The following is a 16,752-nucleotide window of genomic DNA, read 5'->3' on the forward strand; positions in this document are numbered from 1 at the left end:
GTCATGAGATAAAGGTCTACAAGACAAGGGCCTCAAAAATAACCACCCGTATAGTCAATTCAAATAAACAGCTTCAAGTCTAGGCCCAACCCTCCCCTCCCAGTCCAAACATCATTTCGCACAAGTAATGCCTATAGATATTGTTGTGCGAAAACAAAATACTTCAATATAATACCCGGCACAAAATTCAGAAGAAGTCAGTTGCGTGTTTGCTTTCGAACCATTAAAACGTCTTGGCTTCTTCTCTTTTATCATCTTGTAACTGTCAACGTTTTAAAAGCGTCACACGCCTCTTCACGTGTACCCCCTTTTTCATTGTCAAAATAATTAGATTCAAAAACTTTTATCAAAATTTCTTTTGTGTGATAACCAAGTGATCCCAAAGTGCCGCAACTTAATTTTAAAAACAAAATAAATTGAAGACCGGCGCGGCGCGGAGATTAAGGCTGTCCTTTGAAGCAAACACATCATATTTATACATACATATATTAATGTTCATAAGTACGTATGTTAATAAGTTATAACATTTATTAAAAGTTGAAACAGGTGAGTTCATTTGAATATTAAACGCCTGTGTTTACTTTGTGGTAGAGCATCTTAATATACAATGTATTTGAAGACCTTTGGCAAATACGAGGAAATATAACGTTTAGTTTTCTATAGGTCAGTTTGAGGAGATAAAAATGTTTCAAGTACCTAACTATAAATATTAATCGTAAATAATTATTGTCTGATGATTTACTAATAGATTTAATGTCTATGAAATTGTATTTATAGTGGTGATAAGATTAAATAGTTTAATGTGGAATCACAAAGATGTTAATCTTCTTATCAAACTTTGATTAAGAAGATGGGTTTTAATTAAACATTAATTATGTTATTATTACTCATTATTGTTATCAAATTATAACATGGACAAGAAATGTATTTAAAGAAATATAAATGGAGTCTTTTATAAAGAAGATTATAAGAACAACTTTATTAATATGATTTTTTTGACACTGCCATCCATAGTTTTGATAAAAGTAAAACACTAGGCGCATTCACAAATCTAATGACTTCGGAGTCAAAATTCAACTAGTTTTGTGAATGCAAAATTGCACTAATCAGTCTGAAACTGCATATTAATCACAAATACAAATATATAAAATAAAAAATGTGTGTTTTCGGAACTTTAAAATGTTTTTTGTTTCTAATATAATTGATTAAAATTTGTATTTAAATACTGAAAGATTCATTTCATTTTGAATTCTTGGGTCCTTACCGAGCAGCTGATTGTGAAACGTCAAAACCAGTGTGTAACTTTGTAGCCGAAATTTTTACTTTTGCAATTAAATTTATCCAATCAGAATCCCTAGGAAACCACTAGCTTTGTGAATGCGACCACTGTTTTACAAATGAACTGCAAAATTTAATTTTATTAAAGAATTATATTATTAGTTAAATTATAGTGTACAAAAATCCGTTGTTCAGTTTTTTGTTGATCACATATGTATGTACGTATTAGTTTCGCAGATCTGGATTTTTGTACAGTTTTTTTTTGTTTAAATAATAAGAATGACTTTGGCAGAGAAATGATATTTCACCACCATTTGTTGGAATGATGAAACAAAAATTAACCTCTTGAATCTGCCTGCGGAAGAAATGTTAAACGTCAAGGAAAAGAGCTGTGGTACAAAAAAAATTGAAACGCGCATAAGGCACTACCATAATTGTGTGGTGTTGTTTTTCTTGGTTTAGTGTTGGACCGATCTTCCAAATTCATGAAAATCATGACCAAGGAAAAACAATCTGGCACAATTGTTGCTATAGTCTTATACTTGTTCTATTAAAACCTTAATTTAACTGAGTTAGGTTACGTAAGGTTGAGGGGCTGACAGTTAATGTCTTTACCGTCACACTTAGATCAATACAGATCCATTGTGATACCCGTGAGTATTGCTACTGAAGCTTATAAGAAAAACCTATGTGTTCAGTTAGTCAAGCTATTTAGAGGCTTTGACGAAGTTCAGAATGTTTTTACCTGGCGTACTAGAGAATTCTTCTAAATCCCCCAAGAAATAGTTGCCAAGCAGTTTCTTCCTTTGATGTGAGAGTGCGGGACAGTGACACAGAAAGTGCGGAGTGTCTTCATGCACCTCCTCATCACCGCATCCTCTGCATAGATCATCTGAACTGATTCTCATCTTTTTCATATGATAACCTAACAGATTATGTCCGGTGATTATGCTTACAAGAGATCGAAGTGATCCTTTGTGCAACTGCATAATTCATTTTGTTCTTTGTTCGTCAAAACAGGGCTAGATCTTTCTTGCAGTGCCGTAGGTGTCAAGAAGGTTCCTGTTTTAATTAACAGGTAGGGATGCTAACTAGCTGAGCTTGGCTTACGTCAAGCATTGACCCTAATCTTGCTAATTCATCGGCTTTCTCGTTGCCTAGTATATCGCTGTGGCCTGATACCCAGCAGAGTCTAAATTTGTGCTGTGCGCCAAGAACCTTAAGCTCTTCGCGGCAGCATGAAACAAGCTTTGAATTTACCTCAATTGCAGTAATCGCTTTTATTGCCGCTTGGCAATCAATGTAAAAGGTGATATCACCTCGTGGTATCGCCATCATTGATACCTTTTTAGCAGCTGTTGTCACTGCCAGGACCTTCGCTTGGAAAACGCTACTGTAGTTTGGAAGCCTAAGCGAGGCGGTTAGCTTAAGAGATTAAGAATAGAAGCCTGCCCCTACACCAGTGTCCATTTTAGAGCCATCAGTATGACGACTCACTGGAGTATGGTATATTATCTATTCATTCCTCTCTGCTTGGGATGGCAGCCTAGAATGGTTTATGAAAATCAAGTTCGGGTATTTTATAGTCTGTTGTAGTACTATGACCCATAACTTTATAAAGGATCTGAGCATGTCCTAAAGAACTGTTTATCCAGACTTTAGTTTGACTAAGTCTCAATGCACTTTTGGCAGCAGATTCTTGAACAAGGAGTTCTAGGGGAATTAGATTGAGTATAACTTCCAGTCCCGCAGTTGGAGTGGATCTCATTGCTCCCGTAGTGCCAGTGCATGCAAGTCTTTGAACTTTTGTCAAAGTTTTCAGGTTCGTGCTTTTTTTAAAAGCTTTCCACCATACCAAATTACAATAGGTTAGTACTGGTCTAATTATTTCCGAATACATCCATCTGATAATTTTAGGGTTTGGTCCCATATTTTTTTCCGAAAAATCTATTGCAGGAGTAATAGCCAATCGATGCCTTTTTGAGTCTATCTTTGGTGTTCAGGCTCCAGTTTAGTTTTTATATCTAAGACCACACCGAGATACTTTGCGTGATCAGAGATTTTAGGAGGGCGGCCTCAATTGAAGGTATTTTAAAATCAGGTATTTTGCGCTTGTTAGTAAATAGCACTAGTTCTGTTTTAGCTGGATTGACTGACAGACCACATTTCCTAGTCCATTTGCTTACCAACGAGAGGGCGTATTCGGTTTGTTCACTGATAGTGGGTAGGGACTTGCCAGTCGCTAGTAATGCAAGATCATCAGCGTAGGCTTTTATACTTACTCCACTTGATTTCAATTTAGACAGTATGCCGTTCATGACAAGAACCCAAAGTAGCGGTGAGAGAACTCCACCCTAAGGGGTGACCCTGGATGTGGTTACTCTCACCCTTTCTTCCGCTAGCTCAGAGTTAATTTGTCTCTTTCTGAGCATACACATTATCCACTGTGTTATTGCCTTTTCGACTTTGTGGTCGTCCAAGGCTTGCTTTACTGTTTCGTTCTTCACGTTATTTAAGGCTCCCCCAATATCTAAGAACGTTGCAAGGGTGTATTCCTTGTCATTCAGTGATTTTTGTATGACGCTGACAACACTGTGCAAAAAAAAATCTCAGCTGATCAGCTGAGAACTTAAGGAATAAAAATCTACAGCTGATCAGCTTAAAATTTAAGCGTAAGCCTCCCCTACAACAAGGTGGAAACCCCAGTGGAGGAGAGAATTGATGGACCCATTAATAATTCCAATTATAAAACAAAATTGCAAATACTTTCTATGACTGGTGCGTGTTGGAAAGTTAATTAAAACGAGCCTTTGAGACTAAGGTGGCAGTGTATATTCATGTGAACATAGAAGGAAATGATGGCAAAAACGCATATATAATTTCTGAATTGCTTTAAGTCTTGTTATATGAACGGAGTAGTAAGGTGAATATACTACAACTATATTTAAGTATAGGTCTTACAATTGAAACAAAGCATAAGAACGTAAGGGTCTTGGAAATCGCGACCGAATCTCTTTATGAATCTAAGGATCCTATTCTTAACTATGTAGTCAAAATAATAATATAATAAAAAAGAATAACACCTTATTCAGAAAATACAGAGACTGTACTTTAATGACATTTATCAAACGAATATGTGAATTTTTTTGGGTTGCATTGAATCTCGTGTTAGATAGCTTATCTTTGATACATAGATGGATTTTAAGCACGAGTTGGATAACTGTATTGACATAGCTATCAACAAATAAAAACAACTTTCAGCTGTTCACAAAAAGCAAAGAAACATTTAAGGTTCGAAGTCAAAATTGTTGTAAGATAAAACATTTTATGGATAATTTAACTGATTCGTCAGACGACGATGAATTGATAGATGCGTAACAATTTAATAAATAAGAGATAACATTAATCTGTAATCCATGTTAAATTTCCTCTTAGCTCAATTGGAATTCTATACGTTAATAATTTACTTGCGAAATCTCCCAGTTTTAAACGGTTTACGTTTAACAGAAAAGGAGGTATGATCTAGCAAATTGGTCATCTACAAAACGAGAACGAAATAAGTCAATTTTGAAGTTTAAAAAAATAGATCATAATTACCTTCTAAATTCGGAGGCAAATATCTTCTTCATCGTCTATTATGTACAGGACATCCTCAAACACAACTTCACCTAACATTTTGTATCTTCTTGTTTACCAACAAACACAAAAAGATGGAATCAATTTTGAGTTTCTTAAAATTCAACCATATGTTGAATCAGCTGTTCTGTCTAAAACCTACACCCCCCAGAAATTCTTAAATACCTTTGGATTCCTTTTTTGACATCTCAGCTGTTTTTGATCAGGTGTTATTTTACACGTAAATACTAACAAAAAGGTATCCGGATACCCTATCTTTAAAATTAATGTGACACAACTTGTCAAAGGCTTTACAAAAATCAGTAAATACACAACCGACTTGTCCACGTTTTTCAAAACTTCTAAACAAAAGGACGTAAAGTAGCTGTAGATCACTTTTTCACGAAACCATGCAGATTATAACATATATGTAATTGAATTTAACTTAATTAATTTTGGTCTCGTCCGAGAACAAAACATCGTTCCATAAACTTTGGGATTTGTTGAGGTGCTTTTTAGAGAATTCAAAACGTTTTCGCTTATTAATTTTCGAAAAAAGAGTTTTTTTTCGAGCAACTCAAATCATTCTTCAGAAGAAAGCGAATAGTTTCGGTTGAAACTGGTTTTTCAATAAATGTCGCCATTTCGGCCGCCAAGTTTGGTATACTCGTTTTGGGGTTTACTTTGAATTTTCTTAAAATTACTCTTTTGTCTTGTTGAGAAAAGATGTTTTTCGTCCTTTCCAGGTTTCTTTAGGGTCGTACCTTCATACCGATATTTGTTAAGTATTTTTTGGACCATTGAATGTGTTCGGCGATGAAATAATGAAGCTTTTTTTAAATAATACCGTTTGTTTATTGTTTTAGTAATGTTTTTATATGTATTCGTAAGAAAAAAATAATAAGAAATAGAAATTAAAAAGAATTTTCCAAAAACATTGCATCTTAAATATGAAAAGTAACAAATAACTATCTCTTAATTGAGTGCACGCTCAATTTTGGTAGCAGCATATTAAACAAATTTGAATACTCTATATAAATCGTTTTAGAATTAAAAAAGTTTCAAATCACACCATGGCGGTACATTAGAGTTACTACAAACCCTTTTAAGAGGAATCGTTTTGTAAAAATAGCTAAAGAGGGTATTATAAAAAACGTTACACATATTAAGATCGCAATTAAAAAATAATTGATTCCTGTCAATGGTACATACGAAATTAAAAAGTTCTATAAAATTACACTTACTTAAATTAAATTCAAGTTTGTTTATAGCGTTATGATATGGAGAAAATATGACTTGAAATACAAAATAAATGGAAAACCTTTCCAGGAAGTAGATGCCATAAGCCTATTGAGTACATACCACGTCATATAGAGGCGGTCAAAAAACATGAAAACTACAAAACATAGTTATTTGGTCGTATTATTTTTTTTTAAATCTTTAAAAGTTAGTTGGTTTTTTGCTTTACCTACATATATTACTTTGAAAGCTATGTTTCTCTTTTATCAACTTCCCACAGGAAGTTTTTGTAATCGGTAAAAATTATTGAATTAAAAATATTGACATTTCTCGACGTTTCAAGAGCCCTTGAATCTTATTAAAAGATTTTAAGAGAGGTGTCTGTTTGTGCGTATGCACGGAAGCTTTTTTCGTCGTCCTTATCTCAAGAATTTATAAAATATCGCCTTCAATTAAACTTTGTTATGCAGAATAATAATGCAGGAAATGCACAAAGGATAACCCAAAATTTCACACCAATGACGCTAGTGAATTTTATATTATGTACATATTTTGATATTTTATACAATTATGAAAAAAATCAACTAACTGTTTTTTTTTTATTAAAAAAACTGAAACAAAATAATTGTCACCTTGAACTCGAATATTTTACTAACAAAAAATGATTTTATTTCCAAAGCAATTTTATGCAACGAAAAATAACGTTTTTTACAGTCGGTAAAATTTTGATTAAAATGGAATTAATAGTGTTTGTACAAAAATTAAATACCTACAAAAAAAAAATAAAACTAACATTTTGTAAAAAATTATTTTCGACTTAATAAATGTTCTAAAAATTAAAGATACCAACTTCAAACTAGTTTCATCTTATAAAAAATGTTATTTTCAACATTCAGTACATTTTTTATAAAAAGCCAACTGTCACTTTTTTTATACATCGATTTTCGATATTTTGTTAAAAAATGAAGGTATTGACTTGATTTCATTCTGTTCTTAATTTTCTTACAAAAATCTTATATGTATATTCATTTACATACAAAATAAAAATGTTAACAAATGCTACCAGTACTAAAATTGGTAAAAATAGTTTTTTGACTTAAGATCTCTTTTAAAAAAAATAGATTTTGAAATCAAACATTTCATCATATATGTAAAATATTGTTGGTAATTTTAGTACAATTTTTAGGGAAACCCAATTAACATTTTTAACTAAACGCAAATTATTATCAAATTTTGTATGCCACACAAAATATTGTAAGGAATATTTTGTTAAAGTTTTAAATAAGACAAATCGACAGACCGGACGGGATGGAAAGTTTTCAGTCTAGGTCGCATCCCAATCATTTTATACAAAACTTACATACATACTTGTATGCATATATTATAAAAAAAAAATTAATAAATTTAAAAGTAGTGAAGTATAGTTGAAAACAAAAATATGATCAGATGATTTTTTTACAGAATAATACTTGAATTTATATTGAAAAAGGTTTCGAATCTCTTATTTCGTCTGAGGCTACCCTTCACACTCAAACTGACTGTTATTCCGCTGATATGTGGTTTGACATACAAAAACCGTTTTTGAATTTAAATGTTAACAGATACTTTACCTTATCATCGGCTCAAAAACAGAACTATGACCTGGTTACTTTATATTTGTCCTCATCGTACTTCAATGCTATCTTTTAGGCTTTCGAATACCATAAAATGTACTAAATGGAACTAAAAAGACATGCATAGTAGTTTTAGATGTAGGTTTTTACACGATAGGATTGCCTATTTAAAACACTGATTGTTTGACCAACTGTGTTCTGCTAAGTTGACGCCATATATGCCACCAGGAGTTTATTTTCACAAGCGAATGTGCAATCCGGTCCCTGTGGCGTGATGCTTAGTGCGTAATACTGTCATTTCAGAGGCCTTGGGCTCAGTTCCCGTCTGTGCCACAAAAAGTATTTTTTACGGGTACTACCTCTTGCGGAGAAATGACAAATCCTCTAAGAGTAATTGTCATGAAAAGAGTTTTCCCAAATTAGACGTTAATATTCGGCATAAAAACTGTTAGTCCCCTCTTTCCCTGACATTACTCGTACACTGGAATGCCTGAGAGGCCTAGTGACTTGGCCCTGGTTCTCTATGAGCTGTTGCGACACCTTATTTATTTATTTATTTAATGTGCAGCCCACGATTTTGAGTCGATTTGGATAATGGAGGTTTTTCCAATGATTTCGTTTTCGAAAACTAGTATCTAGCTGGACCTGGTGTCGTTTATTTCTGATGACTCCAGTAAGAACGACATGACACAGATAAGGTGTTTATTTTCATAAAATCGGGTTTAAAATTGATTTAAAAGAAAACTAAATTTAGTAATTGGCATAGCTATCTACCTATGAACTTTTCAGTGCCTATACTTTAAAACCCAAGCAAATACTAAACAATATTAATGAAAATAAAAACTTTAAATTCAAATTATAAAAATATAATGTCTATTTTTTTTTGCAGGCTACATCTTAAAATGACATCTTCGGCTGTATTCGTAATTTTATTGTTCACATTAGAAAGTTTTCATGCCACGCCGAATGTGTGTGTTGAAAATTTAGGGTGCTTACAAGGTACTTTTATGCCTGGCTTCCAAAGTGATAAATTCGAAGCTTTTATGGGAGTTCCTTTCGCACAGCCTCCTGTTGGTGAATTGAGATTTAGTGTAAGTTTGTGGTCTCAATTATAATTTAACTCCTTTAATTTAATTTAAATATTCATTTAGAATCCTAAACCAATTAAACCGTGGGAAGGCATTCTTGATGCAACTAAAGCCAGGCCCGATTGCATTCAAAAAAATTATTTATTACCTCAACCATTTGTCAGTGGGGACGAAGATTGTTTATATCTGAACATATACCGACCTACAGTATGACGGAGAACCTTTAAATTTTACTGTGCATAAATGAATTACACCAATGTATTATTTTAGAAAAATGATAACAAACCAGTTCCAGTCATGGTTTATATATTTGGCGGAGGTTTTTTTTCCGGAACTGCAAGTCCCCTGATTCATGGACCCGAATATTTTATGGACACTAAGGAGGTGATTCTTGTGACATTAGCTTACCGCTTGGGTGCTTTGGGTAAGTTATAAATTTTAATTAATTATTTATTTTATGATAAAAGCTAGCAACTTTTACTATTTCCATACATTTTTTTTGTATAATAAACGGGCACTCAAGGGTTTATCAATACCCTTAACATGTTTAAAGTTTAAACACAGTGCGAGCTTTAGGAAAATAGGGATTGATTAAAGAGAAGATACCGATGCACATTGGTCTTAAAGTTTTGAATAGCAAAATGATAGGGAAAAACAGAGCTGGGTAAAGCATTCCCCATTCTCGATGTGCGGTTAAAAAAAGAATCTCTATACTTGACAGTACGTCCGAAATTGAGTTCAAAGTTAAACTGATGTGCATTCCTAGAAATACAAGCATTGCGGCTGAATTGTTTAAAGGGGGGACAGCAACTGGTTAATTCGACAGAACACTGTTTATAAAAATATCGGTAGAACTGTATACATAAAACTGCATTTGATATAGCCGGTACTGAAAATATGTTTTTAGCTTGAAAACTTTACTCGATAATTAAGCTATATTTTATTTTTTAAGAAAATTGAAAACATCGAGATCTACTGTACTTGTGTGTATTGAAATCCTCGGAAATAGTCTTATATAAAATTTAAGTTTTTGACCTCAAGCTATCAACGTAATATTTTCAAAATTCTCCAAAATAAAATGAATCACGTCTGCACTAACATCTCTGAACGTAGAGAGTTCACTTGGGAAGTTAATTAATGTAATGCAGAATAGCAGAACAATTAACTCAAAACTGGGCAACTCTTCTGCTTGCAGATTTGCTAGTTGAGGGACACCGCACGGTGGTCTTCTTGGCCCTCTCCTCTGGAACTGGGTAGTAAATGATGCGAAGGGTTTCAGAGTACGAATGACATTGCTAAAGCCGTTTCAGAAAAGCATCTTAACACCACAAAAGAACTATTACAAAATGCCTTAGAAAAAGTAATACTTTGGGCTGGTCTTTATGGACTGGGTTTCAACCTACTCAAAACCGAATTAGTCCTTTTTTAGAGGAATTACAAAATTCCATATATACATATGCCCTCTCTATATCAAAGGAATCCAATTAAAGTTTCCAGACGAGGCAAAGATCTGTGTCTTATTTTAGACAAAAAACTATGTTGGAAACGCAACATACATACAAGAAAGAGTCAAAAAGTTACTGTATCTCAACTTTCTTGTAACAAAGCTATCGGTAAAAAATGGGACTTACAACTCCAAATAACGCATTGGTTATTCACATCGGTAAGCAGACCGATTTTAATGTACTGTGTAGGTAGATTGCTTTAGAAAAGGCTATAAACCGCGACAAATTAAATAAAGACCAACGTTCAGCTTGCCTACGTATGGGCAAATCGCTTGGCACGACCCTATCTGCAGCACTGGATACCCTACTTTTTACATTTTACATTTATCTTTATTGAACTTTTTGTATATTGCAATTTACAAATGTCTTAAATTAAACTTATAATTAAATATTAAATGACAAAATATTTTGTTGGAACTTAGGGGACTAACTCTATAAATTGTGTGTTTTTATAAATTAAAGAATAAACTAAAATATATGTAACTGCTGTAAAATAAAAAAAATAGTGAAGAATTAATAAATCCTTGGGGTGTTCAGGCCCAGTTGTCTGTATGATGGGCTTTTAGCCTCGGTGGTAAGCTGACTCTGTGTCAGCTTGAAATTGAAGATCTCCTTCTTCGATGGTAGGTTCATTTAGTATATCCATAGCACACAGATATCTGGGTTCACATTGACGTTGCTGGGAGTTCACCCATCTGATAAGGTCGTTTTGGTGGTTGTTCAATCCTCCCGTTATCTTCCTGGCTGTTTGGAACAGATACTTGTCCAAGGGAATTATTTTGGCTTCATCATAGTCTCTTGTTGCTGAAGTGTCTCTGCTTCTGGTAGTTGAAGCAAAGTCAAGTGCATCTCCGTAGGATTTTTCAGGACGTAACAATTGCTTGTAAATTAGTAATTTGGATGGCTGGCTGAGTCCCGTTCTTATTTTGAGTAGCGGGTTAAGGCGGTGCAGTGCCAAATTAGCCTTACTTAAGACAGCTCTCGAGTGGGGGTTGAATTTTGCTGTCTTGCTAGTATCACCGATCCATCTGGGAGTGAGATTGCAATGCTTCTGCACCTTGTCGCCGATCGTCCTCTACCGTTGCTGGATCTTTGGAAACAGACTAGTTCCGATTTCGTGGTGTTGATTCTTATTCCCCATTTCTTATAGAAAAGTCTGCTAGGATGAGACTCTATTTTCCTGGCTGCAATAAAGGAGGACTTCGATGAAGTCTGGATACTATTATTATTCTTTATTTTCATTTTATCTTTAAAATAATATAAAATTTGTAGTAAGTTTACGGACTTGGAATATTTGCCGTCTGCCAGAAATGACTTTATATAAATAAATGTAAATTATTTCAAACATATGTATGTACATATATGAATCAATATGATATATTAATTAAGTTATAAATTCGTTACATAATAAATTAGTTTTTAAATTACAATTTTGTATAAATTCAATTTTGAATTTTAATTTCAATTTCAATTTGCAATTTGCAATTTTATTTTTATTTTTTCCACTTGAATTTAAGTTTAATAATTATTTTCATAAATTCCATAAATATACAATTTTTGAGTGATTTGAAACAAAAAGTGTGAATGATGTCAAAAACTATTTCTATATGAAAGGGCAAGCTTACAGAATTTGTACACTTTCGACCAACCCTCAGCACCATTTAATAACCCATACAATTATCCACAGATATTATGCTTTCTTCAAAAAACAATTTTCTTATTTCCTGCAAAATAGGACATACAGCAATGAAATAATTTACATGTTCCAGTTCTCTTCTATTGCATATATGGCATATTTCCTGCCGATCCATTCTACGTGGGATAAAGTTTAAATTCAATAGTTCAACTCTTGCTTTGAAGATAAGACTTATTTTTTCGGCAGCGAAATTTATGTTGAAATATCCTACATTTGTCTGCAATCGATGGTTGAGGTTTCCATAAATTGTTCTGGCTATGGTCGTTGAAGCTTTGCTAAGATGCTGGTTAAAAATATTTTCATCTATTTTCGAAATGAGAAGTAAAAATTGATCAAGCTACTACGAAATGTTGTTTTCTGAAATGGAGAATGTGCAGTCGTATGTATTATCCAGTTCTTTCCACTCTTTAAAAGGTGATGTATTCGTAGTAGTGCTTTAGCCATTATTTGTTTATTTAGATTGATTAAAATCTACCCATGATTTTAATACAGTAATCTGCATTTTGTTTTAGACTTTTTATAATAATTGGTGGGGATAGTCCTGACTCTACATAGATAGCATACGTTGGAGTTGGCATAGTTAACTAGAAGATTCGCTTGAAAAAGTTTCTAAGAATTATCTCAAACTCTTCAAATTGAGTAAAACCAGATGCTTGACTACCATATAGCATACATGAATTGATGGTTGCATTGAATACTTTGAATTTCGTGGCATTCAAATCAAATGGGGTGGCGCAACAGTCCGTTGTGAACCAGGGCCTAGTGACTTACAACTCTCAACCATTCCTGTGTGCGGGTTCTGTTGTCAGGAATGGAAGGGACCTACAATTTAAGGCCAAATCCGAACGGCTAGTTTGAAAAAGCACTTTTTCATGACAAGAATTACTCTTGAAGGATTTGTCAATTACTCGCAAGAGTACCCGCGAAAATTATTTTTTTTAAATTAAGGTGGCACAGGCAGGGATTGAACCCAAGACCCCTTGCATGACAGTCCAACGCACTAACCATCATGCTACGGGTACTATTTTGTAGCATTGCAAACGTTTATATTTCCAATGAACTTCGGCCATATTAAGTTTAGTGCTAGTTTAGCTTCTCTGCTTTTTTCTTTTGCATGTTTTGAGAAGTATGTTAATAAAACACCTAGATATTTAAATTCATTTACTATTTCGAGGCGCTCGTTGCCAATCTTCCAAACTTAATCTGGTCTTCTACTGCTCATTCGTTTCTCAAAAATCATAAACTTTGTTTTTCGTATGTTGATAAAAAGATTCCACGTGTTGCAGTACGCCACTAGTTTGTTTATTTGATGCTGTAGGGTGTAGGGATTTTCAGCTATAAGTACTAGCATACATAAGTACTTTGATTAGATTCCCCGCATACACAACACCACCAGGTAGAATGGAGGAAACATCATCAATAAACAAGGCAAATAAAAGAGGGCTCAAGATGCATCCTTGAGGAACACCTGAAGGAGTATCAAACCACTCAGATATCTTTAATTCATCCCATACAGCAGCTGAAGATGTCGCGAAAAAATTGAAATATAACAGTAGGAATTTTCTTGGCATTCCCATGTTCGAGAGTTTGTAAAATAAAGCGTGTCTATCAATAGTGTCAAAAGCTGTTTCAAAGTCGACAAAGCATACGTTAAGTTTTCTGTTTTTTTCGAGATAATTTCTGGTGATACTTTCCAAATTTGATCAACAGTAGAAAAACCTTTACTAAAGCCTTGGAAGGCGCTTAATTTGTGTGTGTTTTCGATCCATCCAACTAACCTATTATAAAGTATTGCGGTGAAAAATTTTCTAAGGGAATTTAAAATGGAGATTCCTCTATAATGTTCGGCAAGATTTGGGTCGCCCTTTTTGTAAATAACATTTGTAACAGCATATAGTGAGATGTAAAGGTCGAGGATATATTCTTTTAATTCTCTACTACTGTATTTGAAAAATTCAACAAGAACTCTATCAATACCAGACGTTTTATTGTTTTTTAATTGTTGCAAAGCAAAATCAAGTTCCATTGGTGTTATATGAGCATCGATTTCGTCAACTTCAGTATTTTGAAGAACGAAGCTGAAAGTGTGAAGATTTCCTTCAGCTGACAATAGAGTTTTAAAATGAGCAGCTAGAGTTTCAGCGTCAAGAGTTTTCTTCGTGCTTATTTTCCAATAGTGCTGCAAGCTCTGATATACGCCTCATTGATTCGTCACAGTGGGTTAACAACAGCATTGACCACTCCGTAGTTCTTAAGTTCTTAGAATCAATTCCAAAGCACTCACACTACACCATCCCCCGACTGCAATTCGAAAGAAACTTCCAGATTTGTATACCTTTAAGATCTTTCTGGGAGGATATGGCATTCCTGGAAGGCGACTCAGTCCACTTTTATACAGATAGATCAAAAACAAATAAGATGTTGGTGGAGTTGTGTACTCTGAACGACAGATGAACTCGCTAGAAATGGCACAGTACAAACCATTCCACCACGTTTGGCTATAATGCTGGCATACCAATCGGTACATGTACATCGGTACATATTGCTAATCGAAGACGCTATGAAGAAGTTAAAAATCAGGTTGAATAACATCACCACGTGTCAGTTCACAAAAAACATCTGGCCTACACTAGATTTAAAGCGCTCAAGGTGCTTGCTATCTTCTAGCAGATCGCATATAAGCTCATAATAATCGGTGTCATAATTAGGCACTGTCTAATAGGAAAGCACGCAACTCGGCTAGGTGTATTCTTAAATGATGCAGAAGGTGTATGGATAAGGAAGAGGAAAGATACTTAATATGTACAGTGAATATGTCCTGCTTTAGCTCATAAACGCAAAAATTACCTAGGAGAATTCTTCGATTACGGTCTTAACGATCTCAGTCATATTATAAGAAACAGTCTTTCACGTTTTGTTAAAGACTCAAACTGGTTTAGTTGAGCTTTGAAGAATGCGTCAAGATTCATGTGGTATCACAATGCGTCATAAAACTGGCCTAAATATGTCCTACTCTTTCAAGGACAGCTTTAACCTAACCTAAACTTAACAACGAACGATGCATGATAAATTATTATTTTAGTTTTTTAGGGGGAAGAACTAAATTATAAACGAACCAATAATGTGAGTCCAACAATCTTATAGAATACATGTTTCATAAGTTCTGTTATAATATATGTAGGTATACATCAAGTAAATGACTAATAGCATTGTTTATTCTATCTAGGTTTTCTTTCAACTGGAGATATTAATATGCCTGGAAATTTTGGACTTAAAGATCAAAACCTAGCGTTGAAATGGGTCCAGAATTATATTTCATACTTTGGTGGCGATGCTGGAAATGTCACAATATTTGGACAGAGTGCAGGTGCTGTATCCGTTCACATGCACATATTAAGTGATTTATCATCAGGTAAGAACTAGCTTCACTGTTTTGTATGCATTTCTTATAAATTATCAAAAATTTATTGACAGGACTCTTCAAAAGAGCAATAGTAATGAGTGGTAACGCTGGTGCACCTTATGCTACTCCAATTTCCAATCCACTTGCACAAGCTCGTAAGCAAGCTGAACTTGTTGGAATCCCAGATGCAAATAGCATGAGTTCAGAAGAACTCACAAAAGCTCTGCGAGAAATTGACGCCACAAAAATAATCGAATCTGGTGATGGATTCAAATATTGGCATGTAGATCCTCTGACAACATTCCGACCAGTAATCGAAGAACCTTCACCTGATGCATTTTTGACTGTTGACCCTTCTGAATTAATCGCTTCTGGACGCTACACCCAAGTGCCTTGGATGACAGGTATGGTCCCCAATGAGGGGGCTGTTAGAGCCCTATCTATCATCTCTAATGAAACATTGCGCAGTGACTTCAATAATAATTTCGACGATTTCATCGGAAAGCTTATGGAGTTTCCATTTACAGAAGGCGTCGATTCGAAAATTAATGATCTTATTAATCATTACTTTTATGGAATCCACGAACTAAACGAGAAAACTACTCAAAATTTCGTTGATGTACATAAATATACAACGTGCTGCTTAAATTGAGTAAAATAATCAAAACTTCCTTTCAGATGATCACTGATCGAGCTTTTGTGCAGCCGTTTTATAAAAATATAAAACAGTATGTTGAAACAGCTGACCTTAAAAATAATCCAGTATTCCTCTACCGATTCAACTACCGTGGTCCATTTTCTTATTCAACATTATACACCGGAAACTTCAATAACTATGGCGTAGTGCATTGTGATGATCTTATATACCTCTTCCGTTCCCCTTTGTTGTTCAGTGTTGATTTTGACAAGAACTCAGTTGAAGCCAAGGTACTTAAGGAGATGGTAGACACTTTCGTGTCATTTGCTAAAACAGGGTATACCCATTGAAAATAAATCCTCGAACATACTCCCTGTAACGAGTATTTTATTTCTTCACAGTCGACCCAAGGGAACAAGTGATAGCAGTTTAGCAGAATGTAATAGTCAAGTAATGAGCAAAACAGATGATAACAAAATTTGTTCGTACAAGGAGATTAAAAACTCGATAAACGGATTTTCGGTTAAAATAGACAATTATTTTGACATTGCCAAAGTAAAGCTTTGGGACAGAATACTTAATAATAATTGATTTATTAATATATTTTTTATGTGACTCAATTTAATGCTTTCATGTTTGTAATTTTCCATGGCTCTTTATTTATTTTCATTTGTATCA

At 34.1% G+C, this 16,752-nt stretch overlaps 1 protein-coding gene across 2 annotated transcripts; it reads left to right on the forward strand.

The window, feature by feature from the left end:
* Positions 1-189: 189 nt before the first annotated feature.
* Positions 190-16,694, forward strand: LOC129951017 (juvenile hormone esterase-like). Of its 2 annotated transcripts, none has more exons than XM_056063006.1 (8): positions 190-546; positions 8,635-8,836; positions 8,897-9,040; positions 9,104-9,257; positions 15,261-15,446; positions 15,509-16,056; positions 16,116-16,411; positions 16,476-16,694. In XM_056063006.1, the coding sequence occupies exons 2-8, from the start codon at positions 8,648-8,650 to the stop codon at positions 16,663-16,665; spliced, it is 1,707 nt and encodes a 568-aa protein (XP_055918981.1). In that variant the 5' UTR covers positions 190-546; positions 8,635-8,647; the 3' UTR covers positions 16,666-16,694. The 2 variants fall into 2 exon arrangements, with proteins under 2 accessions (XP_055918981.1, XP_055918982.1); XM_056063007.1 differs by having other exon boundaries at positions 190-501.
* The last annotated feature ends 58 nt before the right edge of the window (positions 16,695-16,752 follow it).

Source organism: Eupeodes corollae, chromosome 3 (assembly GCF_945859685.1).
Source record: "Eupeodes corollae chromosome 3, idEupCoro1.1, whole genome shotgun sequence".
In the NCBI taxonomy this organism is placed as follows: Eukaryota; Metazoa; Arthropoda; class Insecta; order Diptera; family Syrphidae; genus Eupeodes; species Eupeodes corollae.

Bases quoted from the DNA above. Each gene is read 5' to 3' on its own strand.
- LOC129951017 (XM_056063006.1), top strand. From the start codon at position 8,648: ATGACATCTTCGGCTGTATTCGTAATTTTATTGTTCACATTAGAAAGT. The intron at 9,041-9,103 runs GTATGACGGAGA...GTATTATTTTAG, and splicing joins TGAACATATACCGACCTACA to AAAAATGATAACAAACCAGT. The intron at 16,412-16,475 runs GTATACCCATTG...ATTTCTTCACAG, and splicing joins GTGTCATTTGCTAAAACAGG to TCGACCCAAGGGAACAAGTG.